This window comes from Nestor notabilis, unplaced genomic scaffold (assembly GCF_000696875.1).
Source record: "Nestor notabilis isolate BGI_N333 unplaced genomic scaffold, ASM69687v1 scaffold4522, whole genome shotgun sequence".
In the NCBI taxonomy this organism is placed as follows: domain Eukaryota; kingdom Metazoa; phylum Chordata; class Aves; order Psittaciformes; family Psittacidae; genus Nestor; species Nestor notabilis.
In genome coordinates, this window is record NW_009918672.1 from 38,309 (window position 1) to 65,400 (window position 27,092).

At 40.3% G+C, this 27,092-nt stretch overlaps 1 protein-coding gene across 1 annotated transcript in view; it reads right to left on the minus strand.

Annotated features, from left to right (window-relative positions):
* The window catches only part of SULF1 (sulfatase 1), a 120,557-nt gene that overhangs the window by 34,342 nt on the left and 59,123 nt on the right, over positions 1-27,092 (minus strand). Inside the window, exons 7-9 of the mRNA XM_010009837.1 lie at positions 21,851-22,090; positions 9,841-9,992; positions 7,628-7,797 (exon numbers count right to left, since the gene is read on the minus strand). Coding sequence (XP_010008139.1) covers positions 7,628-7,797; positions 9,841-9,992; positions 21,851-22,090 — 562 coding nt within the window. The remainder of the gene's footprint in view (positions 1-7,627; positions 7,798-9,840; positions 9,993-21,850; positions 22,091-27,092) is intronic.

Sequence of the window (27,092 nt, forward strand, 5' to 3'; positions counted from 1 at the left end):
TGTGGGGGAGGGACTTTTCATCAGGGACTGTAGTGGTAGGACAAGGGTCAATGGCTTCAAGCTTAAACAGGGGAAGTTTAAATTGGATATAAGGAAGAAGTTCTTTACTGTGAAGGTGGTGAGGCACTGGAATACAAGTTGCCCAAGGAACTTGTGAATGCTCCATCGCTGTTGGTCTTCAAGACCAGGCTGGACAGAGCCTTGGGCGACATGTTTTAGTGTGAGGTGTCCCTGTCCATGGCGGGGGGTTGGAACTAGATGATCTTAAGGTCCTTTCCAACCCAAATCATTCTATGATTCTATGATTCTATATGTTCTGTGTCTTCTACTGCCTCTTCTTAGTCATGAAGGCTATCTTGTCTAGAGCACATTTTGTTGATCCGTCATTAGCATACAGTGCCAGGTACCCCATTATTTTCAGGTTGCCCATGGCCTCTAAGTCTGGCAAGGAGCTACTGCTCAGCTGCTTTTTGATCTTTGCTGGCTGCCCTGAATAGCTCTCAGATGCTGCACCGGAGTGCAGTTTCTGATTTCAAGGTCATTCTTGCTAGTTGATCGGCAAATAGTAAAGCACTTAAAATTCTGAATGCGTGCCCGAAGACTTGCTGAGAGTTCATTTTATATGTTACAAAAATAGATACATGAAAAAGTTCTCCACTTCATGTAAATCTGTTCTAAAAACATACTACATGAATATTAAATTTGTAGAGAAGGTAAGGACTGAGAGAGCAAATGATTAATTTACCAAAAAGGTATAGTATTTATCATTGATGCGGGCCATTCTAGCTTGGACAAATCTAGATTGCTCAGTTGCTCACTTACATTTGTCCAACACATACTGTGTGGAACTTACTACATAGAGACTTCTTGAGACTCCATGGCTGGAAAAGACACTGGAATATGTCAGGTTCATAAAATTTCAAATTGATACCCTTAGTTTAACTAACAAAAAAATCCAAATACTTAACAATAACAAACGCTGAACGCAGTCAGGCACTTTCCCATAAACACGTGCTCAGTATGATAACAGTAAGTAAACCCTGAGATTTCATAACCATTCACCTATGTGAATAAATTTACAGAGAAATCATCCCATTTTATGTGTACATTTGCAAAAACTGAAAAAGCAAATTAGTATTAACCTTGTCTAGGCCTTAGATTACAGTCTCATCAGGAAAGTAATAACTTGTGGTTTGGGTTCTGTTAGCATTTAATGTCTCTGTATCAATGTGCACTTTTTGTTCATGCTACATCATGGAAATTGCACTCCCTGTCTATTTACTACCTGTTAAACTTCAACAGGAAAGCCCACAGTGGTGATACTAGGTGTTCTGTAGGTTATGGAAGGAGTAAATACCTGTAAGCACTACTGCACTTTTCTCTGTAAAGAGTCACCATGAGATCTACCATTTGTTTATCTATAAGCATTGGTTCAAATAGATAATTAAAGTTATAACGAGAAGAAAGGAATTATATTAGCATTCAGCTTTGTGGCCTGAATCCAAAACGCCTCAATACCCTTTAGTTACATGAACAATCAGCGTTTCATATCACACATTTTAATTACTCTTACTGACAACATATTTGTATTTAAATTTTAACTTCAAAATAGAGAATGCGTCTTATTTAGCTTCTAAGTACCACAATAACTTCAAGTTAGACAAGAAACAAAAATTCCTCAACAACACAAAAGAATGGCTGTTTGTACTTGACGACCTATTGAAATGGGGTTCGCAAATAGCAAATCATTCAGAAATGACTTACACTATCTTCTACTAGTAACTGAGCTGCTTTTTGTGTGATATTCCATGAACCGAATGGAATACAGTCCTTCTGCAAATCATTATTACAAAAAGATATTTTACAAGTTAAGCAAAGAATGGGAGATTCTGCTTGGCTAATTCTGTTTACACAGTTGTGGTATCTGTGGAAAAGCAATAAAGAAGAGAAGAGCATGCTTTAAAAGCTCCCAGAATTCAGTGCAACTTTCAATTAACATTCGTTTTCTAAAAATTTGATCTAAATATATACATGTCCCTTACAGATGGGTTAATGTGGAAAGAAACAAGGATGTTTACAAACATTTGTTCAATTCCTCACACTAAAAATTTGTATTTGACTCTATTTACAATCTCCTAATTCCCTCCTGTTTCTATTCAACAAAAAAAATTCTGCTCACAAAAATACTGCGTCAAAATGTTGGTTTTGAATAATTCCATGGAGCTCTCAGGGGTTTTTATCCTCAGAGTATTTGGCTAATCTTCTATTTGGGTTGGGAGTCCTCCGGTTAGTGAAAATAATACAGTACTTATACACACCAGGAACATTTTCATTTCATAAAAACAGAAGTCAACAAAACCTTAAAATAACAGCCATGGTAAAACTCATTGTGAAAGTTAATTGGTTTTGTACAAAATTAACACCTATATTAGTCTTTGAAATATGATTAGCAAACATTGCAGCAGTGATCATGGTTCTTCAGAAAAAGTGTAAATAAACAAAGGAAGCAAATCCTTTGTTTCCAAGGAAAGTAGACTTCCAGGCTTAGATAATGTTCTTGGAAAGCAGGAATCCTTGGTTCTGAGCAGAATTAAAAGTCAAAAAAACATGACCAGTGGCACTGTCAGTATTAATGTGAAATTGAATTTCACCATTCTTGGTCTATTTTGCTGCCTTTTAAAAGGAGAATCTTTCAAATCCAGGGATATTTATATATCTGGGGATGTGAGGTATGAAAGTTTCACTCCTGAAGTGTAAACAACTGCTATATTTCACAATAAAGAAGAAAAAAAAGTTGTTACCCGTTAAATATAACACCTTTTTATTTTAGGAAAAAATATTTGTTGCTACTGCAGAAGTTAATTGTGTAACTAGAATCTTACTGTATTTCTGTATCACACTATTTCTTCTAGTCCTGTACAGTCACACTGGCAATGATGCGTGAGATTATTTTGATCATTAATCTCCACGTTGGGAGTCTAAGTAGACCTCAGGCCAGCAGTGACAAGACACACGGACGTGTCAAGATTTATTACTGATTCAAATGTATGATCCCACTCTAATGGGTAACTGTCCTCATTACAAGAAATACTATCATGACTGGCAGATGTGTGATACTCAGACTCAGTGATTAGAAGGCACCCTGAATGCAGCCATCTCACGCCCCAAATTCACAGTTAAGACTCTGAATGGGGATGCAGAGGTGCAACAGCACAGCTCTGCATGCTTCACTACTGCACACCGCTGCACACTGCTGCTGCCAGACCTGATCAATCAGCACCCTTCACAGTATCTTTAACTGGAAATACAAAGCTCTGCCTCTTATATTATCTACCTTTTCTCACATTGCCTTGGGAAGCTTTCCAGTCTCTTCCAAGATACCATTTCTAGCTGCTCCATCTTAGATTTTCAGCTTGGCAATAGTACAGCTTCCAGGTAGCCATAAAATCCAGCTGTCAGTCCCCCTGCCAGCCCAAGGATCTTTAACTCAGCACAGCCATCGGTGTTTCAGATTTCCATTTTTTACATTCTTCAGTAAACCTGCCTCCTGCAGATTTTTGCTTCTAATGTTTATTTACTTCACAGCTTAGAAACAGCTTAGGTCTAATTCACAGTTCCCCCAAGACTGGTTCACACTGGAAGGTAAAGGGAAGTTAAAGTGCCAAAGGCACTGAACATAACTGAGAATTCAGGTTTTCATTAGACCGTCCTTTTGGGTCAGAGCTTTCCCACTCAGCTGTCTGATGGAACAAGATTGTTCCCTGTAACAGCTGCCAGGGACACCTAGAGAGACATCTCTTGTGTCACAACTTCGTATTTAGCAGTATTTCTAAAGGTCTAGCAACCCCACTCCCCCACAAATGATGTTCATTACCACAGCAGAAATCTATGTATTGCTTTCATCTAGTACCATCTCCTTCCACGGAAATGACTTCTAGTGCCACATCTACAGTACACGCATTAGTACAATTTCTTTTCAGAAAATATATCACTCACTATGGTCAGAGTAGCCAGGATAAATGTTCAGAAATATTTTTAGGTGTCACAAATAGGACATATTTAAGGTGGGAGAGTGAGAGGGAGAACGGATGCTTAAAAACAAGAGTGTCTGCTGCTTCCAGGATGATACAGTCTGTGTTTCATGTTAAACTGGAGCTACTGAGACTTAACGGGAATAACTTAAAATTAATGATTAAGCAGCACATACATCATTACCTTTCTTGTCCTTGCAAGACTCTTCATGCCACTCAAGCAGGGTGCTTTTGCTGAGGAGGACAGGACTGTAAGGTAACAGTGGTTTGTAATTCTTCCTTTTCTTTTTGTCTTTGGTGATTTTCCAGAAATCTTATGGACTTTGCTGCTGCTTTCGTTTGATTTTCTTTTTTCCAAATTAAGTGGGGAAATGAGACCAACAGATGCCCACATCTGAGGTCAGAACTCTCACTGAACTGGAGTATCTCCTGCTGTGGCAGCTCCCCTTTTCATATGTGCAAGTAGAAAACTTCTTCTAAACAAACTTTTTGTTTGTGTTTTGGTTTGGTTTTGTTTTTTCATTTATAAAGGCAGTATTTCAATCAAATGACAGGTACTTTACCAGCAAAGAAACATCACATAATTCAAGGGTCTGCTTCAGCTACTGTCCTTTTAAGCAAAACTTCCCCTCACATGTGGTTGACAGGCTATCTTAATCCTTGGTTTGTAGGTATAACCTTCCATCTCAGTTTGTAAAGCCAGCAAGCAGCTTTTGACCTGGTTTCCCTTCTTTGTTGGAGGTAGGCATTACAGTAACATGATACAGCAACTACATTTTAAAAAACAAAATCCAAGGTCAGATGGCTGCCACCCAAGGTCAGAAAGACAGAGATTCAAATGTTGCTTGACCACCAAGGAAGAAAACCTAAGGGTTAAATGTTCAAATTACTCAAACCTTGGCAGGAGGGATTTTATTGTTCTTGTGCTGTTTTCACAGGGAACACTGAATATTTCCATGAGAACTAAACTTCTTATACCTTTTAGAGCATGTTGCTAATATTTTTTGCTAGAGAAATCAGTTATTTGGAGGCCTCAGCCACCCAGATTGGCAGTTTATCTTCAATTTGTCTCATTTCTCAGTCTGCAGGCTGAACTCTAACACATGCAGTCAGTCAATGAAATAAGAAACACAAAACAACCCAGCAAGGATCTCTTAAGGTCAGCAGAGAAAAAAAACCTCTCTGCAAGAAGGTTGCCAAAAACTCAGCAACACCAGAAGACAAGCAGCAGCACAGCTGAATCTCATATTCTGGGCTATCTCACAAGCAGCAGAGCAGAGCAAGGTATTTAGACCCCAGTAGTCCATGCAAATAAAAATTAATTTAAATAAGTACTGACATGAAACTAAGCCTGCAAGCAGATAACCAGGATCTTTGCTTGATACTTGCAGATAGCATCCAACCTGTAAGGTGGAGAGGCCGTTAAAATTTTGGACACTAGCTAAATCCATTGGTTCTAGCAGCACAAGCTAGAAAATAAGTAAGCTGAAAACACCAAGCAGTAGAAAGTGCCAGGAGCGTGATAAACCAATGCAAGTTCCTACAAGCTCTCTTTTATCAGAGGACACTGAGCATGGAGCCTAAAATGAGTTGCTTTGGCCTGGGGAGAGGTAGGGTGAGATACAATGATTCAGTGCTTTTCTTCCAGACGCAGTCCCCACAGCTAAGCGGAAACAGTTTGAATCCTACCCTCCTGAATGATGGATAGTCCCCCAGCAGACAGGATGGCATGCCTGAGGCCAGGCAATCTGTGCCACTAAATGGGAAGCAATCTGTTGAACAGAGCGAGAACAAATAGATATAACTCTCTTTCTATGAAAAGGGGTGACTGAAAGAAGACATGGGGGAGGTCCATTAAATTTGATGTAGTGGCTGTTCATTATTCTTCACAAAATGGGAAGCAGGGGACACCCTGCACAGGCAAGCTTCAGGTTATAAGGAAAGAAAAGACAGTCCTTTATCCCCAGTGCATGGGGTGACACTGTGAAACTTGTTGCCACAAAATGTGGGGCTGCCACCACAACGTTTCAGACCTGCATCAGACTGATGTAGAGAGAATGGGGCACAGTGGCCTGGATGTTTTTCCAGAAGCTGGAAAAACAGGGAAAAGGAATCTTTCTCAGTTTTTTGGTGGGGTTTTGTCTATCCTAGTGTTTTCACCCTGCTCCTCAAGCACACCCTGCTGCTTTCTGCTGGATCACATCAGGAAACTGAGTTAGTTCTTTCATGCAACCCAATATGACAGGTTTTATGTATTCATGTCTATCTTATTTTATCTTTCAGACATAAAAAAGTGATAAGAATTCTTCATCATTATTCTTGAGAACCAATTTAAAGTGAATATGTACAAACTAAAATCTGAATCTCATCACTTTTGCGCACAGGTAGAGATTACCCTGAACATCTAAATAGCTATGAAACGTTGCTGGCTGGTTTGCTTTACTTGCAAAGTCTAGACTCAGGAATGTGGGATCATTGAGAATATAGGATAAGAAAAATATTCTTAAGAATGTAAGCTCAGGGAAAGTGGCATATCTAGAAAGTAGCAGCCAATAAAAGGATAAAAAAGTACAAACTAACAAATATTCAACCATGTGCCATGCACAACAAATGTCTTTCTGGCCATAACTAGTGATCAGTTTATGCATGTAGTTTATGCAGTGACTACTACTCCTTGCAATTTAAAAGTAGTTAATGTAACTACGAGAAACATCCCTGAGTGTGAGCTAGAATGTCCAAAATGCAATTTGTAGATCTAAGAGCTTTTTCACTGTGTGATGAAGCTGATTCCTCCTCATTCTCAGAGGTCAAATCAACGTACAGTCCAGGTAAAATATTTGATTAGGCTTTTGGTTTTTTTTTTCTGTGTGGAAAGAGGTGCAAAGACATCATTTAAGCACAAATGGAAAAACATGCCCATGGTAGACAGAAAGGCAATGGAAAGCTTCCATAACACCTCAATTTGAGGAAAAAGGCCCAAAATACACTTAAGAAGGTATTAAGCAATATGTGGAACCCAGGACTATCCACAGAATTTTACCTGGAGTTGGTTTCAGTTCTAGGAAAAAAAATAAATAATTCTTTTAAAATTATTACCACAGTTCAGTGACCAGGAAAGATTAAGTCTTTAAAAAGCTATTTTGGGAATCTGCTGGCATCTAGTCTATAACCAAATCTGTTGCACTCAAAAGCTACAAAAGGGTGTTTTTACTTGCAGTGTATTCACTTAGTTAGAGCCCAGGAAGCACATATCTTAGAGGAAGATGAAGGAAGTAATATCTTTCCAACAGATCCTGACCTGTGTCTACATATTTTCAGGGTATTGTAAGAAGCTGCCCTTACAAAGCCAAATACTGACCTTTTAATCTCCCACAACTTCCCAGGAGAGAAAGAGCTTCTCTCTGCTTTAATAATGGTCAGAGCTGTCACTCTTCTCCCCGAAAGGAGCAAGCACAGCAAAAGAAATAAGCAAACATTCACCCTTACTATGAGTTTCTTATATTTGAATTCTCTGTTCCTGTAACATCTCCATAAACAAATATCTTACAATAAGCAACTACAAGAAGTGGGTCTGGCAGCATGTGAGTTTGACTTACATATGCTGTGAAGCATTGGGGTAGAGCTCTGAGAACTGTGGTGCCGAATCCTCTGGGCCATGGGGCGCAGCGTGGCTGATGACCATCATTATGGGCCTATGGGGATATATCCTCTTAGACATTCTGAAGTAATTAATGCTCTCATTAGTGATTAAGTCTGTGAAGTAGTCCTGGAACATACGATTAACACAAAGCAAAAGTTACAAAGTGCAAGATTAATTAGATCACATACTATCATGTTATTATGCTGTTTTCAAGTCCTCATTAAAGCTCAGATCAGGAAGTAAAAACATACCATCAAAGAGATGTATGATTCAAGGGAGCATAGAGGAGACTGAGCAGTAATTACGTTCTTAAGCAGGCAATGCCACATAAAATGATACAGTATTTTGCAAATCAGATACAACAGAAGGCATTAAGTAAATATGATTACCAGACTTTGTAATATAATGCTAAGTAACGTTTAAAAATAACAGACTATACTGACAAAGATATGTTTCTTGAATTTCACTGACAAAACATTTTCGCAATGTACTGGCTTCTAACTGCAAGAAATCATTGACTCTTGCATTGGTTTTCTGTTTACATAAATATTTCTTGTCCACTCTTTGTTCAGAGTATACTTTTACATATGTACAAAGTGGAAGAAAGCTACAATGGGCAGTAGATTGCAAAAATCTTTACCAAAGAAATTGCAGATGCAAATGCAGGGAGCAGTTGAATTCCTGCAGGCTCTGTTCATTTAATTGTGCAACTTTAAGAAGTGCAGCTGCTGAGATTAAGGTTGTGACTTGCTAATAAACTGGCTTAACCCACAGCCAAGGTGGCAAATGGAAGCCTACAAGGGGAAGGGAGGAAATGGAACTAAGAAAAAAAGATGAAAACTTAAATTAAACCACCTGCCACCTTGGAGTATTCACTGTTGGCCTGGAGGTCTAGCATGAGCTTCATTGAGAAAGTGCTGAGACAATGTTTGTAATTTCAAGCACTTCCAGGCATGACTAATCTTATGTTGTGGATTCAAGGCCCTGAACAGCTGCAAAAGCAGAGCCTGAGGGACAATGTCTGTGTCGTATGTCAGTGCTAGGACAAGCCAACCAGCTGTGATCTCCATGCTCGCCCGTTCCCTGTCCCCCCTGTCCCTTCCCCTCTCCTGTAGCATACTCGGAGCACACGGTAGCCCTGGCTGCTACAATCTCTGCAAGGATATGCAAGAGACAGCGAGTCACCTTTTGGGTTCCAAAAAGGGTAATGAGTGTGAGGCACCAGGGCTGTGGTAATTTCTGAGTTTCTGGCCTGTTCAAGTGAAATGCCTATATGACTGTTCTCAAAAGCATCTACTCCCCTCCTATTTCCTTATTTATTCTAGCTACATACACAGGGTGTGTAAGGAATGTATAACTAACCAATATTCTTTATTTTGTTTTTTTTACTCTATATAAATATATAATCATGTAATTTCTACGGGTGGGGAAATCAGAAACAGGCATTGCAAGCTTCCAATAAAATCTCATTACATGGGTCAGAAACCACAGCTGCAACATCTGTATCATCTTCTGTGAGCTACAGTCTGAGGAAATTCCAGATTGCTTTCTGCAGGCTGGAAAGTCTGCAATCTGCACTCTTAAGCCTTTCTGAGAAACTTCACAGCAGTGGTCAGGTCACCTTGGCATACTTTCCAAACTTTGTCAAGAGCATAAACAAGCTCTGAAGTTTTCCAATAGCCGTGTTCTCGTGCTTATCTGTTCTCATAGTCATACCCAGAGTCTGACACCATAGGCTCACAGCCTTTTTTTGGTGTCCACTGTATAATGGAAAACAACATGAAGTAAGGTCTCTTATGTGGGTAGTAACTGACAACACTCAGATCCACTCAAATTTCAGTAGCGCAAGGGGCACAGTTATTTTGGGGAAAGGTCTTTATTTACTATTTGCTTCTGAACCATCGCTTTCTAGCAGAGGGAGGGAGAAAGGAAAGGAGAAAGGGAGAGAGGGAGGAATCACCAGGCTCTACTGAAGAGCCCTTGTAAACTTCTTTCCATTGTGTGATTAATATTCTCATGTGGAAATTGATATGTGGTGCCCTGGAGAGAAAATGACATCTCAATTTTGTGGTTGCAATTGGTTAATTAATTAATTATCTGGTTAATAAATTAACTGAAAGTTATCTTTATATGGATTAATGATGTGGCATTTATGTGTCTGGAAAATACCTTCGCATAATCAAATCCATGCTTCTCTTTGTTACCATTGCGAGAAATGGTGTAATTATAGAAGCGAGAGTTCTTCACTAATCCAACCCACTCTCTCCACCCAGGAGGGATGTAGCTGCCATTGTATTCATTGAGGTATTTCCCAAAAAAAGCTGTGAAGGTAAAAAAAAAAGAACACACACACACACATGAGGCTTTGCAATCCAAGACTTTTAGTCTGCGTCAAAAGCATTCATGAATGAAGATAAAATGTGCTAGAATGAGTCAGAGTTGCTTTATCAAAAATGTTCCTTTTATACCTCAGAAGGTTTTGAAATTAAAATTAAGTTATTTCCAGAGCTTTTATGAGAGTTGAAAGCCTTCGTGACTTTAGGTTTTCTTCTTAATCTTTTGGAATCTGGTGCTCACACGAAATATTTTCAGGTTTTTTTTTTTTATAATAAGTATGTTTCTCTTGGTTTCCACTTGAAAATGGAATTAAAAACACAGTGCCCAGAGGAAACATCTGAGAAACACCTTGTGGTTTTAAGCAACTTCTGTGATGTTTTGGAGCTGTTTCTGACTTTTGAAAGTTTGGCCTTGGCAATCTGGCTGCATTTGCTGGTTTGATAAAATGTCTGGGAAGTCCAGATCTTCATTGCATTGGGCCATGTTTGCATAGAGCAAGAGGAATGCCCACCCTACTTTGGTGCCACAGCTTCTCTAAGGCAAAACTAACGAAGAGACGAAGACTTGGAGGTCAAGCACCTTGACCTGGCCTGCCAAACTGAGTGTATTTTTTTTCCATTAGCTCCAGGTGACAAGTCAGAACCCACTCAGACCAAACCTTTCAGCTTTTGCTGTTGGGCCCAGGAGGGTTTGCAGGTGATCCTGCCAACTTCTCTAGAAGAAAGTACAAAGAAAAACAATCTCATGGTGCAGCGGGCTCCCAGCTATCTGGGAGTTGTGAATTGCTTATTATAAATATGTACAGACACCAAAAGCCAGCCAACTGGCTTTGGGAGGGAAGATTAACGCTGGCATGGCACCCTGGCAAATGCAGCCGCATTGCTTCTAGGGACAGATGGCTATGAAAGCTCTTTAGCTGTTTGTGTATAGTCCTTGGCCTGGATAAAATAGTCAGTTTGGATGGCTCTGCCCTGGTTTTCCACTGTCTGGGAAGTGCAGGGACAAAACACCTGACTGGGCCTTCAACTTGGGTTTTTAGGGATTTATGAGCTCCAGCTCAGTCCCAGCAAGTTACTAGGGTGTCTGAGTAACTCCACTGTTTGCATTCTTCGTTTTCTTGTGGTTTACAAGAACCTGGAAGGTTACCTGTGCCAGCAATTCTGCTGCCTGTGCCCCAGCAATTCTGCTGCCTGTGCCCCAGCAGTCAGCACAAAGGTACTCCTGGTGCTCTCAAAATGAGACACCCCTGGATAGGAGGGAATGACAGAGACCTCTCCCTTTCCAGGGACAGAGCTCCTCTGGGTGATAGTTGCCCACCTCACTGCACCCCTCATGGTGCACAGCCCCTGCCCTCACTGCCAGCCCCAACTCAGCCAGCCAGGCCTGACTGCAGAGACCTGCTATTGGATGGGCATCGGGACACACATCAAGCCCTCATACTTCTTTCATACTACGAAATGAAGTCACTTTGGAAAACCTCGCATTCAACCTAGACACATTCAACCTAACCAAAAAAGCACATTTTTGGAAGGGCTTAAAGAATGCAGCTCTGATCGATGTGGGCATGGTGAACTTCCTGGGAAAACCCATGGAAAAATCAGAATGTTAATAATTAAGACTTGCCTGAGGCAACATAAATATGGTGCAATCAAACCATATAACTGCCAAATGTCACTAACCAGAGGTTACAGTCATATATAATGTTACTCTCCTATACCATGTGGAATGTGGCATATAAACAAGTCCTACAGACACTAGACCAAGCTTCCAGCTCTTCCTCCCACAGCCACCAAGAAAGCAAGCCTGTCCTTCCCCTTTTTTCTCTGGAGACCAACCAGAAGTTAAGAAGCTTGAGGTGAAGAAGGTGAATGTGGGGAGAGAATATGTGCCCAGCTCTGTTGCCTGCCGGAATGGAAACCATATCTCTCCTTGAAAGCAGCCAAACTGGGTTAAACTCTCAGGGAGACAGATGTCCATGGAAAGTGTAAAGATAAATGCTGAAACACTGTGAGATGGGAAACCAAGGAAATTGTAGAAAAGGAAGACAGAGAGAGACAACAGTGAAGAAAAGTATGGGAAAGCGATGTGACCAAGAGAGAGGAAGCATTACCAAGCCAAACAAAATCAAGGACAGTCTGTGGTTATAGCAGAGATCTGAGGTCAGCCCTCCTGAATGCCGTCCCAGATCCACCAGTAGGTACTACGTGACCTTGGGGAACCTCTGCATGCTGTACTCCTCTGTAAAGGACTCTACTGCCAACCAACCTCCCACAAAGATCAGAGGTTTTCAGGCTGTGAAATGGAAGTTATGGCAGTTTATCATGTAGAATGGTTTGATCACCCCACCTATAATTAACATTGACTAATCCAGAGACCTGAACTCTCCTATTTAGAGTCTTGCCAAACTTCAATCATTAATGATAATTTCCATGCTATCTGACTCAGGCTACTTTTTGCTCTGTGGAACGTTTTAGCTGAACAGTTCAGCAATTTCCAAGAAAAAGGCTAGGGGAAAATAAATGGATTTGCCCATTTAGAAATCATTGGCAAGCTTTTCTTTAAGCAATGCTAGTGTCTGTAGGTTTTGATGTAGTGCCTTTTTAAATAGCAGGGCTGGCTATGAACATCTGTCTCAAAATATGGCCATTTTGAGGTCTGAAAAACTGTAGCACACGGATGATCAAGAAAGACTTACTACAGCTTCTCAGTTTAATGTCACTATAGGTTGTTCCTTTATGGACCTGAGAAATTCCCCACACTTTCAGTATTGGCACTAAACCAAAGAACAGTCAGCTTCTTTCTGTCCTTTCCTCTCTCTTTTTGCTATTCAGGCATTACCTGAGGGAAAGCCAGCAGCACAAAATGCAGAGATGAAATGACCTGGGGCATAAGGATGAGAAAAGATAAACTGAATTTGGAAAAGGAAAGGGAGGCTTGGAGCTGGTGAGGGTCAATTCATCTTGGAATTTCCTTGCTTTAGATTACTTAATTTTCTAACTTTAATAATGTTTTGTTAGCTCCCCAGTGGCCCCCTGAACTCTAGATTTTGATCCATGTTATGAGACTTTGGATTGACAGCCTGAACAATTCACCTTTGTGTTGGCAACCATTTAGTATTTTATCAGAAAAATAATCTCAGAGCTGTCAAGTTTTAAGCAGCCTCTGGAGTGATGGTTCGCAGAATTAGATGTTTCCCCCTGTTGCAGAATGAAGGAGTTCTCATGTCAAATGTATACCAAAGCCCTCAATACTAGTAGAAGCAGTGGTAGCCATGATAATGGATCATCACATTTGCCACATTGCTTTAACCAAGAGTGGTTTGTTGGTCAAAAACTCAGGAAGATACGAGCTTTTGACAGATGAAGGGAAAAAACAGTCTTTTACTGAAACATAAGAGTTGAGTCCTTTCATTGTGGGGTTTTCTGAGTACCACTGAGTATAGGATAGGGCAAATGAGTCAGAGCTGGAGCCCTGTGCCAGCAGTTAGTGTCTGGCTCTTCATGCTCTGAATGAAGACAAGCGCCACAGTAAAAGGAAAGCACAGTAGTGTCCATGGGGACAAATAATAAATAACAGTATGTAATCGAGGTGGGTGTCCTAGTTGTTTTTTGTTAACCAGAGGATTGTAAACAATTAAAGCGCTATGGAATATGTTGCAAAACTGCCTAGAAGCTGACACCATGATGTGTAAATGTCCTTGCTGGATTTTCATATGCTTGGCTTGTAGAGCCAACCTACATGCTTAACTTAGCTGTAGGCCAACACTTGCTGAATGGTCCAAGTCTGACTGGGAATGCTCAGCTTTAGAAGCCACTTGAACTCAGCAGTTACAGGGTTTAGGAAACCATTTCTGCTTGTAATTAATAAAATGGAGATTATGGCTCAATGAGTAAAAGCCTCATTAAAAAGTAATGCTATTTCAAGGGACATCTTTTCATTATTGCATGTAATGGCCCCCACAGGGATAACAAGAAAGATAAATACCAATTTTTGCATTTTAATAAGGCAGTTTTTATCTGCATTCTGGCAGTTTTGCTAACTGTTCCCAGGACACATTGTTAGTTTTTAATCACATGTAGAGTAGCTTAGTATATCAGAATAATTGTATTCTGCATGAGTATGTTCAATTAAGTTTATGCAAACAGCAACATGGTGAACAGTTATATAGACATCGATGCGTCTCAGGAGTGGTTGCAGAATATATATGTTTAGTACCTAACAGTAATAGACACCTTAATACAGGTATGGTTTTCTCTTTAGCCATTAACTAATGATTCCTGAACTCGTCTCAGAGATACAGGGTTTCCAATGGGTAGAAGAAAAGTAGAATTTGACCCAGAGGATCTCTGGAGTTTGAATTCAGGGTATTTATAGCTGAATGTAATTCAAATTCTCATATTTTCCAGATTCCCAGTACTGCTTTTCCCCAGTGTTTTCCGCAAGCATTTATGACTAATGTTTACAGTATTACATGATAGAATTAGTCCCATAACTCCTGCCGGTATTAGTGGATTAGCGTACAGGTGAACTGGGCTACGTCTACTGGTGAGACATCTCTGCACTCCCATGGATCAAAGGACGTATATTATGTTCTGCGCCCTTGTTATTTGTTGAGGCTTATGGGAATGTTTCCAATTTAAAACAAACCCAAGCCTTTAAAAAGGCATACTGCAGTAAGGTTTAGTCACCGTGACCCAGACGAGCTTTAAGTAGACAGCCCACTTCCTTTAACAACGTCAGGAAACCATTTACAGGAGTTGCGAAGCACTGTTTATATGACATTTCAGAGCTGACACACGGTGATTCTGTGCTTCTGGGGACAGAGCCTAGCAAAACTGCAACTTCCGGATTATTCCAGTAAATTCCTCCTTGCTTTCTTCCCATTATGCAAGTGATAGATTCAAAGCCGAGAAGTCTTATTTTTCCCTTCTGTGAGAAATTACAGAGGATTAGTGTATCACGTCATTAAAGTGCAGAAAGCCAGTTCAGGATGCCAGCACTGCCTAGGAAATGGAACAAGCACTGTCCCAAAAATGTGGTGAGGAAACTGAGGCACCAAGAGGTTAACCTTTAGCTAGATCTAAGTCATGCAGGAAGCTTGTGGCATTGCCAAGAATATTATTCAGATTTTGCAGTTCCCAGTCTTGTAACTTAACCGCAGCAGAAAACCTCAGGTTTTCTACTTCTTCTCCAGCTTTGTAAGTCTTTCCCAGTTGCTGCCAGGTTTACCATTATAACCAGAAAGAGCATTAAAGATTTTATAACTCAGCAGTTGCAAAAGGCATTAGCCTATAACTTGATATAGCACTCGTTAGACTGGGTGATGTCTTTAACAAAGCCTGTATTATGGGCCAAGCTGGTAGCACTTTCCAGCATTGATGTTGTCTGACACTTCTCATTATAAGACCCTGTTTTCAGTTGCTTATAACTTTCTTATACTTGGACTGAGATTTTCCACACTGGATGTCTGCCTCAGGCTGATTTTTTTTGAAACTTCTTAGCCCAAACAGTAGCCATCTTTGAGAACAGCAGTAAAAGAAAATGAATTATGTTTAACATCTGAAAAATATTAAGTGTGCTTTCATTTGATAGCACTTCCATGCTCTGCACTGAGAGCACGAACCCTGTCAAACACATGATGGACTCTCTGTCAAGGAGGTATCTTTTATCATCCTATTGAGAATCTGTCCAAAGTTTGATCAGTTTTCAAAAAAGCCCTGCGGTTTGCATGCGTGGAGATCTGGGCACCTCAGGGCTTCATTTCTTGTCTACCTGAGCGATAGCAGCAGTGGGGAGAAAGCTGACTGAAATGCAGAGGGCAGGAGGTGACCGGATAAGGCCAAGCAGTTTGGGGAACAGCAGAAGACCCAGCAAAGGAGCTGGGTAGGGCAAGGAGAGGAGGCAGAGGAGGCTTGGGGGCCCAGAAGTGGCAATGGCAACCATCAAGAAACTGGACACTGAGTGCAGAAAGGAGAAAGATGCTGACTGACAAGGCAAGGGTGCTGGGAGAGGAAGATTTGCTGATCAGGCCAGGAAAGGTAATGGTAAGCAGTGGGGACAGGACATGTCTGTCAAGGACTGACTGGATCCAGGAGGGGATGGTGCATAGGAACAACTTGAAGACAGAAAAGCAGGGGGACAAGGATCAGAGCAGAGGCTGAGGTGAAGTCCTGCAGGGCCAGAATACTGGGGTGAGAAAACCAAGCAGTAGAGATTGCATCACCTAACATGATAGGATGAAAGGAGCCAGAACTGTTTTTGGACAGTGAAGAGGCCACAGCAGCTCCTGAAAGGACTCCTGAGTCTCACTGGTACCTTCCTTTCAGCATACTTCTGAAAACATATAGCTGCCTCCGCCAGTGCCCATATATGTGATAAAAACCCACCCTGCTTAGTTACTTGGTAAGAAAGCAGTAGAGATTTTCAGAGGGGATCTGAGACCCACATCCTTGCTGATGCAGATAGTGGCATCATGCCTCTTGATATAGCTGGTCCACCTTTCTAAACCAAGGAACTTCTACCCTCCCAAAAGTGATGTTATTTATGTAGTTAAAGACTATAATTAGCCACGTGAACAAGAGATGCAATAGTTGCACAGACAATGTTCTACCCAGATTTTCCTAAATGAGGCACTTGAATGCATAAACTTGCTAAAAATCTCTTAGTGTACAGTTTTCTGTACAATATTTAATAGTACAGAATTCTGTTTTAAGCATAAGTAGGCAGAAGTGATGTGTGTTTTGATGAGGTCCTGTACAGAAACCAAAGTAAGTTTCACTTCACATGATACTATAGAACTAGAAAATCCTGCATGTTATCCTTTTTGGCCTTTTCCTTCTTCTATATTTCACTTTTTGTGGACTATCTGAATATGTTAAGCGTATTTCACTTTTATTGATACATTTTTTAGTTTGAAAGTACAATTTTATTCTGTAAAGTGAGGTCTATTTTTAATCATGTAAAATATTTACAAGTTAAATTATATTTGATGCTTCCCAGCCTCTTATATACCAATTAAGAAAGAACCTGAAAGCTTAGAGTTCTCTCTCTCTTCCTTTATTTTCACTTTAGGAATATTCTGAAACCAGGACTCATTCTCTGCTCACTCATCCCCACTCCTGTATCATATTCTGTCACTCTATTTTGAAAGGGTGCATGAGACAGGATACAAATTAGGTCACTGAAACGATGCAGATTAAAAATAGCGTGCACTGGCACTGAATTGTACTGTAAGGCTGCGAACAGGAAACACACTGGCTTTGCCTCCAGAGGAAACGTATTGTCTGCCCACACCTTCAGCAGGCATAGGTTTTGCTCCCTGTGTGAAATATTAACTTTCTGCTGCGTGTCAGAAGGGAATGGTGCACAGTTTAAATGCTCCTTAGCATTGAGTTTCCTGTCATCATGGCATTTTATTGGTACTTTGGTCACTACACTAAGAAATGCACCCATAAGTGACAGATGTCAACTAACATGCATCAGAAGCTGACATGTGTTGCTGAACATACTAACTAGATGTCAACCAAGTGGCCCTTTCTGTTCATCACTACACAGAAGTCTGTGAACAATGTCCAAATGTGCCAGGCAGTGACATCCTGCTGTCCAATCACTTCTTGAGTTTTGAGTTTCACAATGCAAGTATTCAGAAATTTTTGAGTTGCTCAATTTTTGTCCCACAGAAAGCTGAGAATACCATCAGGACACTTTCATGCATGAATCCTGGATGTTGTTCTACTTGGTTGGTATTTCTGAGCACGAAATAAAATACTGGGAAATAAATCTTCCCAAAGACAATTCTAAAAAAATGGTAAGCAAATAATTGCCTACTTTGGTGATCTCAGTTCTTTCAAGTGGGATTCCATAAGGGGAGAGCCTGGTCTTGAGTTTGGCAAGTTGCTGTGAGGCCATCAGCGGTTGCTGAGCCTGGGCAGTCTCCTGTTCTCTCCTGCGCAGTTACGCTCGCTGTGAAGGGCTCAGAGGAGCGAGGATTAGAAGGTAGTAATTCTATAAAGTAACATTAAGCAGAGAGCAGCGAGGGCTCTGAATGCATGCACATGTTAAGTCGAGGAGAGATTTTTAAACTTATATTTCTCTTCATATTTGCAGAGGGGTGAAACTTCAGCTAGTAAAAGTGTAAAATCCTGCAGTATACAGTGTGACACACTGTTTAACAATAAAATGATTGTCATGTGTATGTCTCCTGGATATTGGCTGTGCTGCTGACATATCTTCATCTTCTAAAATATTAAGATAATGCTTGGCTACTGCTTGATTATTAAGATGAAGGAAGCCAAGGTTGAGGTAGCGCACTCCTGGAGTTTTCCTTTGTGTTTGTGTAGGTGAATGGCAGTGTGAACTGGCAGCACTAAAGGGCACATCTGAAAGGCAAAGCTATGTGCTGTAGGGCTGGCACAGAACAGTAGAAGGTAAAGAAAGTAGAAGACTTCAACAGAACTGCAGGGATGACTGGAAGAACAGCAAACAACCAGTCAATACTTTGAAAAGCACAAAACAAACTCTCTAAATCCTGCATCTAATAATCTTATGAATAAAATTTCTGAATCTAAATAGCTGAAGGGCTGTCTACTGTCGTTAACAACTACAAGGTGAAAGGAAACTTCCCAAGCTTTTCTCACAGTTTCCACAAAATTTGAAAGTGATTACAGAGTGACTCTTTTTCCTCCCCAGTATGAGCAGCTAGAACCTATAGAATTGAAACAAATGTCTCCTCTCTCTGAAGCTCTCCAGAATTGCTCTGTTTTCTCTTTCTACTTATTTACTGTGTCTTCCCTTCTGTTTTGTACAGATTCTAGTTTAATGTTACCAATTTTGTGGACTTCCAACAACCAGGAAGCTGTGCAGTTCACTCATTGCTGCAATTTAGCATACAACTTGTGAGTAAGGGAAACCATAAACATTGAAACATCCTTAATTGTTTGGGGATTTTTTTAATGATAATTAGAAGCAAAAGTGATTTTGATTTGGCAGTGTTGTTTCTGAATATTGTCTGCCCCCATAGCACTTGACACAGTCCCTGTTAATGATTTAGCACTGACTTATCATCTTCAAAATGGAATATTTTCCATGAAATGCAACATCTCCATTAGGTCAAATCAGAGTAGAACAGGAGTAGAAGAGTAAAACAGAAATAGGGAAGAAAACCCCATTCTGTTCTTTGTCAAGTTTTCCCAGTGGGCTCTAATTATGACTGCAGTTTATTAGAGCACATTTCAGACCTCTCTTTAAATGGCCTGCTGTGCTTGTGTGGAGTCCTCATGGCTTCAGCAGGGCTTCCTTCACAAGCAGTCTGCCCACATGTGATCAATTGCAATATAGAGGGTTTAGTTAAGGCTGTGGCAGGTTTAAACAGCAGATGCTTTATAGATGTTGGAAACTATTTGGAGTGAACAAAAGTAATGATATTATATAAACAATCTCCCACTCCTTTACTTCCATCAACTTATACAATAATTTCATCCTATGTAAAAAGTGAGAACTAAATCCTCAGCATTTCAGACAGAGAACCAGGTTGGAGGTATTGCACATTGTCTCATCTGGACTGGAGCTCTCTGGACCCGTGCCTTACCAGGGCTGTCACCAAACTGAGTGGCCTTGAGTGACTCACTTCTTTTTCTCCTCCTCAGTTTCCAACTGAGGAGGATGATGATTTCCTCTTAAAACATACAGAAATGCACAGGATAAATACCCATAACGTCTGGAATATCATCACAGAGTCACCATGTGGCATGTAGGTACTCTCTCTCCCCAGTTCCCTCTTTTTCATTCCCAAATATTCTTCATTCCCAGGTACTTTTGAGTAATTTCAATTTTACTAAACTTTATAGCTGTGAAGTGTGGACTATTAGTTGTTTGGTGAACTTTTGATGACTTCTTAATGAGGCGACACTGTCCTTGAAAAATGCATTATACAATCTGCTGTTAATGAAGCCGTCACTTCAAAAAATAATTGTGGGGTAATTAGCAGGTAGGCTCATCTTAAAAGGAGTAAATGATTAAATTCTTTGGGGCCATTTTATTATAGGGTTGCACAATGTACCTTAGTTAGAATTGGAGTTTCACACAAGTATTTTCGTTTGTTTCCATTTCCTTTTTCTCCTTCCTGCCCCTTGTTAAAACTCACCTACCCTGACAGTTTTAGGACTGATGTTTGCTCTGCCTACTTTTGGAAAGGGATTTTTCTCCCTTTTCATTTTCTTTTGACCCTTTTTTCTTTTCCATTTAATAGGGCCAAGTCTACATTTAGCAGACATCTACACATGGCTTCATAATACAATGCAGTACAGAAGATATGCCAAAAGCAGAGTGTTTCCCCTCAGAAGTGCAGAGAGGGCTAGTGACAGAGCTATCTAGTTAGTGCATGAAGCATTTAGTTGTGCAAGTATTAGATTACAAATCAATAAGATAATAACTTTTTTAAGAAAGAAACCCACATGAAGCACCCATAGATCAAGCAGAAGGGATTTCTGAGACATAAGCCATGAGACAGTGCGTATATTTTAGGGTGAATTCAGCACCTTTTTTAGCAGTGATTGTCAATTCTCTCTCTCTTCTTCTCCAAAGCCTTGATGCTGACCCTTACTCAGGTTTAGCAGTGCTGTACTCAGATGGAAACTTCACTAAAACCAGCTTAATAGAGACTGAAATATTATTCAGCACATGTCCAGCACCAGGTTCAAAGAAGTTAAACGTTTGTCTGTTTTTGTTTTTTACACAGAGCAGAAGCTCTCCAGAACTACAGATGCGGAGACACAGAATTAAAAAGAGTGAACTGTCTGTGTAGTGAAGATGGCAAACAGGCAGATAAATTTGAGGCTTTGGATATGGCAGCATTAAGAGAATTAGGACAAGGAGACAGCACGGAGACATTCGCCTGCTCTGTGTTTTGAAGGGGATCCGTTCTTGTGCCTAAACCGCTGATAGAGACAAATTTCTTTGCTGCCAATTACATTGTAAGGAACACAGTTGGCACCAAGATCTGTGCCTCGTTGGTCCTGTAAAGGGGAGTCTTTCTAACTGAACGGCACTTCTAAACAAATTGCACTCTGATGACCTAGCACAGCTCCTGTACCTTGCAAAGGGAAAGTCAGGCTGGAGCCTAACGTGTCTACAGATTGAATCTTGATGCAGAAATGAATCAGGTTTTATATCAAGCTGAAGCACAGATGAGAGGAATAAGAAGAGTTCTTTGTAGGCAGGAAAGAGATCTCCTGACTACAGAAAACCACCAGGAATTTATGAGGAAACTGTCAAATCTTATTGGTGCACAGTAGAACAATCCTTTTTAAAGACATGTTTCTATTCCTTTGCAGAAAATGCAAATGAAATATCGCCCCATGGCAAAGTTTAAATTATACCATTCACCTTGTTTCACTCCCATGACAGGCACTTCGCTCCTGTGAGGTCTTTGGCACCGGTCTCCAGCCTGGCCCTGACATCTTCTTCCGTAACAGTTAGCAGCTGTCCACAAGCAGACCATAATACTGACCATAATCATGGCTGGAACTGCCAGTTCAGACCCACAATGCCACTAAAAAGCACCTCTTTCACACTAGGTTTAACTGCCCAACAGCTAATTTCCCACCTGGGACTTCCAAATGTGAAAATATGCTGCTCATTACAAGTGCGTTTCTTTACATGGCTGTTAGTGGCAGATCTGGACCAGCAGGCAGCACTACCCTCCTTCTCCATAACACTAAATTTCTGCTCTGTAAACTCAGTTTGGGACAGTAGTCACTTCATTTTAGGCAGTGATTTGAGACCCAATGCTGAATATCTGTCCTCTTCACTTTAAACAAAGAACTACTGTTGATTTGTTTCTTACCTGTTCTATACCCAGTGTTATTGAGATACACAGCGAAGGTACGTGGCTCATGAGTAGCTTGCCATGAGGGAGAAGAGCAGTTTTCATTGTTGGTGTATATATTGTGGTTGTGCACATACTTCCCAGTCAGCATGGAAGAACGCGATGGGCAGCACATTGGGGTGGTTACAAATGCATTGATAAAAGTGGCTCCTCCATTCTCCATAATCCTTCTGGTTTTATTCATCACTTGCAAGGACCCTGCAATAAGAGGTACTGATCGTCACTGTGCTGCAAACAAAATAGTTAGAATATATTGGCTGTTATTATGCTATTAAAAGTAAAGTTTCAGTGATTAGCTTGCTTTTGGACATCAGTCTGTTCTACTCTGTAGGTTAGGTAATTTTAGAAGATAAGGTTTTTATTACATCATCAAAAATATTTTTTAGGATTCCAGAATACAGAGGTTTTTTATCTCAGGCTCCAAAACAAAGTTAAAATACAGACTAGTCTAGAAATAGAATGTTAAAACTTTAAAGCTGTATCAGATTTATAGGTCCATAGTTCTTCAAACATGGCTGTAGGAACAGTGTTACACAAACAATGTCATTAGTCAACGCACCAGTAAAATGTGTTAAATGGTGTGATTACCAATGAATCTGCTACAATTCTTTCCATTTTATCAGATAATATGAGAGAGAGAGAGAGGAAGGAGGTAAGAAGAGTGAGAGACGGAGGGAGGAGAGAGACAGAATTCAGTAACAATTTTTCTAGAGGAAAGTTTATGTGGACACAGGATCAGCATGTCTGGCTCCAATGCTAAAGCACTGTTCTCAAAATCAGCTTCTGGGGATAAATCTGTGTACAAAAGCATTAGCAAAATTCATCACCTTTCTCAAGAATTTGCATTGATCCAGTTTAAAGAACAAAGACATTTTTTGCACCCTTCAAAGCATTTTAATGAACATCAAGGTGAGACAGGCAGGGCTTGAAGATTGCGGAAAGACTGAGGAGCTCCTGGTAGGCCCTGTCAATATTTGCTGATAGCCGTCAAACTTTGCTTTCTGTTATCCAACAGACCAGAGACTGAAGGGTGAGGGCGAACCATGGATATGTCAGTGCGTGCCCAGGAAACATACTGATATTGTGAATTATAATACTTGCAAAATTTTGGTGGTAAACCGAGGTTTCTGGAATTTTACTTTTTTTTTTTTTCCTTTGGTTTTACAATTAATTTTGCACAGTTAACAGTTGCAGGCTTAAGTTTAATTTCGTTGATTCCACTGATACAATGAGAGTTTTTCTCAATGGTTTTGTTTGGGTAGCTTTAAAAGCAAATTAAAAAAAAAAGTTAGAAATTATCTTAGTAGTTAAAGTTAAGCATGTTTTGTTTTGCCTTTGGACTAAGGAGTCAGTGTTGAATATAAAATATTTTGCATCAAAATTATTTGGTTAAAAAAAGGAAGAGACAGCTCTTTGGCATTTCCTTGTGCAGTGTCAATGTCCGTGTCTTTAAGGATACATTTAATGCCCTGCATATAAGTCAGCATCATTTTGGACTCTTCCTCTTTCACAGCCCTTCTTTTCTAAATGCAGAGCATCTGCATTCATGCTTTCCTGAACTTAATACATACAAAAGCCATGTGAGAAGTAGGAGAGTAACTGAGAGGTCCCTGAACACGAAACTCCATTTGTATGAATGGGAGCATTTCAATGAGTTGCTGAATAAAAGTCAAATGAGAGACCATCCTCATTCTACATGTCTTATCTTGGACCACAGGCTGGCTTTTCCTTTTTAGTTTTCTTTGGTTTTGTCTTGTTCTGGTTTTGCCATAGCTCTCCTCTTTTTGAAATGTCACAGTTTATTACTGAGAGCTGAACTGTAAAGTGCTTTGAGGTTCTCAGATGGAAAGTGCACTGTTCAAGTACACTAATGCACAGTAGCAGCAGCAGAGCTGATGTGCACTTTCATGCCTCTATGCATTATAAATGACTAGTTGTTAGAGCACTTCCTCATTCCTCTGCTTGGTCAGCCCTCTGTTCTTGCAAACCTGCTGTTTATGAGTAAGTTTTTCCTCCAGGTATGCACTTACTGACACTGATAATAGATTTAGCCCCTCTGGAAATTCTAGAATAGGCACTTCAAAGCAGGTGAGACTTCCTCATTTGGAAAATAAAACACAAGTAGGAGATAAAACTTGCTGATATAAGTTATAATCCTTTGCTGTCTGTAGCTCTCATCACAGCTTGTGCTTTTTACCATCTGGTCCACAGTCTTCGGGGCACATGTACCCAGGCACTGCCTGACAGCAGGACACTCACATTCTACATGACCAATTGGGGACCACCTGAGGGGAACTAAGTAACTCGAATGGCCACTTTGGACACAGAAGTTAGCAAATTTTGTCAAGCAAGAAATTCAGTGTCATTTCTCAGCCGATTCTCATATATCAAGAAATACGTTTAGTAACCGAGGTTTCATAGCAAGTCTTAAAGTTTATCCAGGTGTATCACAGGTGGGCATCTCTACAAAGGGATAGTTAGAGCCACCTTGTCTTTACACGGGTTGTACACAAGGCCCCAGGAAGGTGATGGACTTTCTTATGTCACAGCACATATCCCCATTTTTTCATCTTATGTATTTTAGTGCTTTAGTTCTAGTGAAGATGGAAAGCAAACCAGGCAAATTATGTCTCGTGTGATGTATCCAGATGGTGCTGTGATCTCTTCAGCCAGTGCTGTACTCAGTGGATGGTTTATATGGCTTTCACTGGGTGGAGCATTGGGCTGTGAACAAGGGTACAGATAAAGTAGTTGTCTCAAATGGACTTCTCCCTTTTTTTTTTTTTTCCTAACCTTTTCCCACTTCCCTGTCATTGCAAACGCCTCTAGGTTGGAAACACTGAAACTACCTATGTATTCATTAATTTTGGCTCCTTTCTAACAAGGTGTTATTTACAGTGAGGATTATAAGTGTGATTTGGGAGTCATGGTTTGAGGTACTGACATGTGCAAGTGATAGAGAAGCTGGAGAACAGGGGAAGAGACTAAAGAGTGAGCAAAAGATTGGAAATACCTGTACTCAGTGGGAGCTGGGACCACTGCCTTGAAGAGCAGCAGTATGTTTTCTCCAGGGGGGCAGTAGTTCTGGGCAGTCCTGATTTCTGGGAGCTGGTGCTTTGCCTTGAGCAAGATGCCCATCTGCCTCAGTGCTGGGCAGGTATTTCTCTACCCTCAGGATCTTGGCAGGGGAGAGAAAGTGCACAGAGGCACAATTTAACCAGTCATTTCCCAGCTTCTGGGCCCAAGTGTTTGTTGAGTTTCTCCAAGAGCTGTGGGCCAGGCTGCTTCAGAGTTACTTAAGTTACCATCCTCCAGCTGATCTATGATACCCTCTGTGACACATTCCTCCCAGCATAAACAGGAACTGACCGGAGTTGTGGAGCAATTTGTGAGGTTTATCTGATAAGTTGAATGAGACAGTAGCTCTGCTAAACATCTTTGTATTCAGAATGCAAAACTTAGGGGAATGGTGCAGATCAATAGAAAGATGTGCATACTCCAATGCTTTGAGCACTAACTAAATGTAAGTTCTCTGCCTCTTGCAGATTTTACTTTGGATAGCTCCTGTGTATATCATCTGTACTCAGGCAGCTGAATATTTTGGTTCAATGCTTATACATGCTCTGGAGACAAATTCTTCCTGATTGAAGTCTGTAACGTACTTTTATGCTTTTATGTGAAAGCATTCATTTAGAACAGCTTTTAGAAATGTTCGTGCAGGGAATACAATAGCAAAGAATCCATATCAAGAGACTTTCAGTCTATGTTTTTTGGATTCCAATGCCTAAGTTTTATTCTGTTTGTGGCAGAAAGTGTTACTTTGCACTGACCTTTGGGAAACTAAAGTTTTTTCTCAGGAATCACTGAAGGATGAGGGGATAATTCACACGTGGAAACCAGTATGGCTTTACTTTTCAAATAAACAGAATGATTTATTAACAGAAGTGTGAATAATGCAGTACAGTAAGTCTTGGGGCTGAATCTTGTTTCCTGTAAAATGATCTATGAAAAGGGGAAACCTGTGTCTTCATTCAGTGCAGTGGGAATGCATACACATTCAGGCTATTGCTCAGCTGCCTACTAACAGGAGCCAGAGTGCCCTGTAAACATCCAGAGAAGCTTTCAAAGAGAGGAGCTCCACAATATGGATGAACTGGCTTGCCACATCCTTCCTCCTCTTTCACCACTTGCAAACCCTCTCACAAGACTGAAGACAGCAAGTCAGTAACAGTGCTCAGAGACATGCGTTTGCTGACCTACCTTCCCCAGTGCCTTGGAGAAAGTAAGTTTTTCAGACCACAAAAAGGAAGACATGACTTGACCCTTTTAACAAAGATTTCAGAGCAACACTATCAAGAAGAAATGCATTCCTATTGTAATAGCTGTAATTTAGACCAAAAATAGAGCCGGCAACAGCCATTCATTATGCAGCATGGCTAAACAGAGCAGACATTTGAAAGAGTGAGAAATAAAAAAGATAAGATGTGCTCAGATCTAAAGGCCTGGTCTTGGAGCCTTGCTACATGAAAGCACCAACTCTCAGTCATGAAATATAGTTCATTAATTGTGTTCTCACAACCCTGAAGGACTGTGTAAATTATTATTGCATCATGACAATAAAAGCATGCTAGCAACTGTAGAATTGCTTTTAGACCTACACCACTTTTTGTCTACAACTTTCTGGCTAAAAGTATGTGATTTTAGATAAAAAATGAACTATTCTGTTATAAGTTTTCTGGAATAAAGTGTTTTGATTTTTCAATTTCATATGGCATTTTGTTTAGAAATTCACTATAGTTTTATTAAAAACATGTCTGACATTAAAAACCACTAAGAATGTAAGATTTCATTTCCAATCAATTTGCCAATTTTTTACCTTTTTGATCTTACCTTCCACCCCCAGAACTAAAATATTTGCTTGGGGGTAACCTAAAATGATACTCTTTCTCTCCTTGATTTTTCACTTTGGGCAGTGAACCAAAAAATCAGTTATATGCATAACTACCATTAATATCTTTCTAACTTACTTAATGGAAAACATTCAAAGGCCTCCTGGAACATCATCCAAGGGTTTTAACTTTTTCCACCCTAAGAAAAATATATAAAAATCACTTCTGGCTGATATGTCCAGGTTGTGCTCAGATATTTAGTATAGTTGTGAAAGCAAAACTATCCTATTTTTATACATATAGCATAGTTT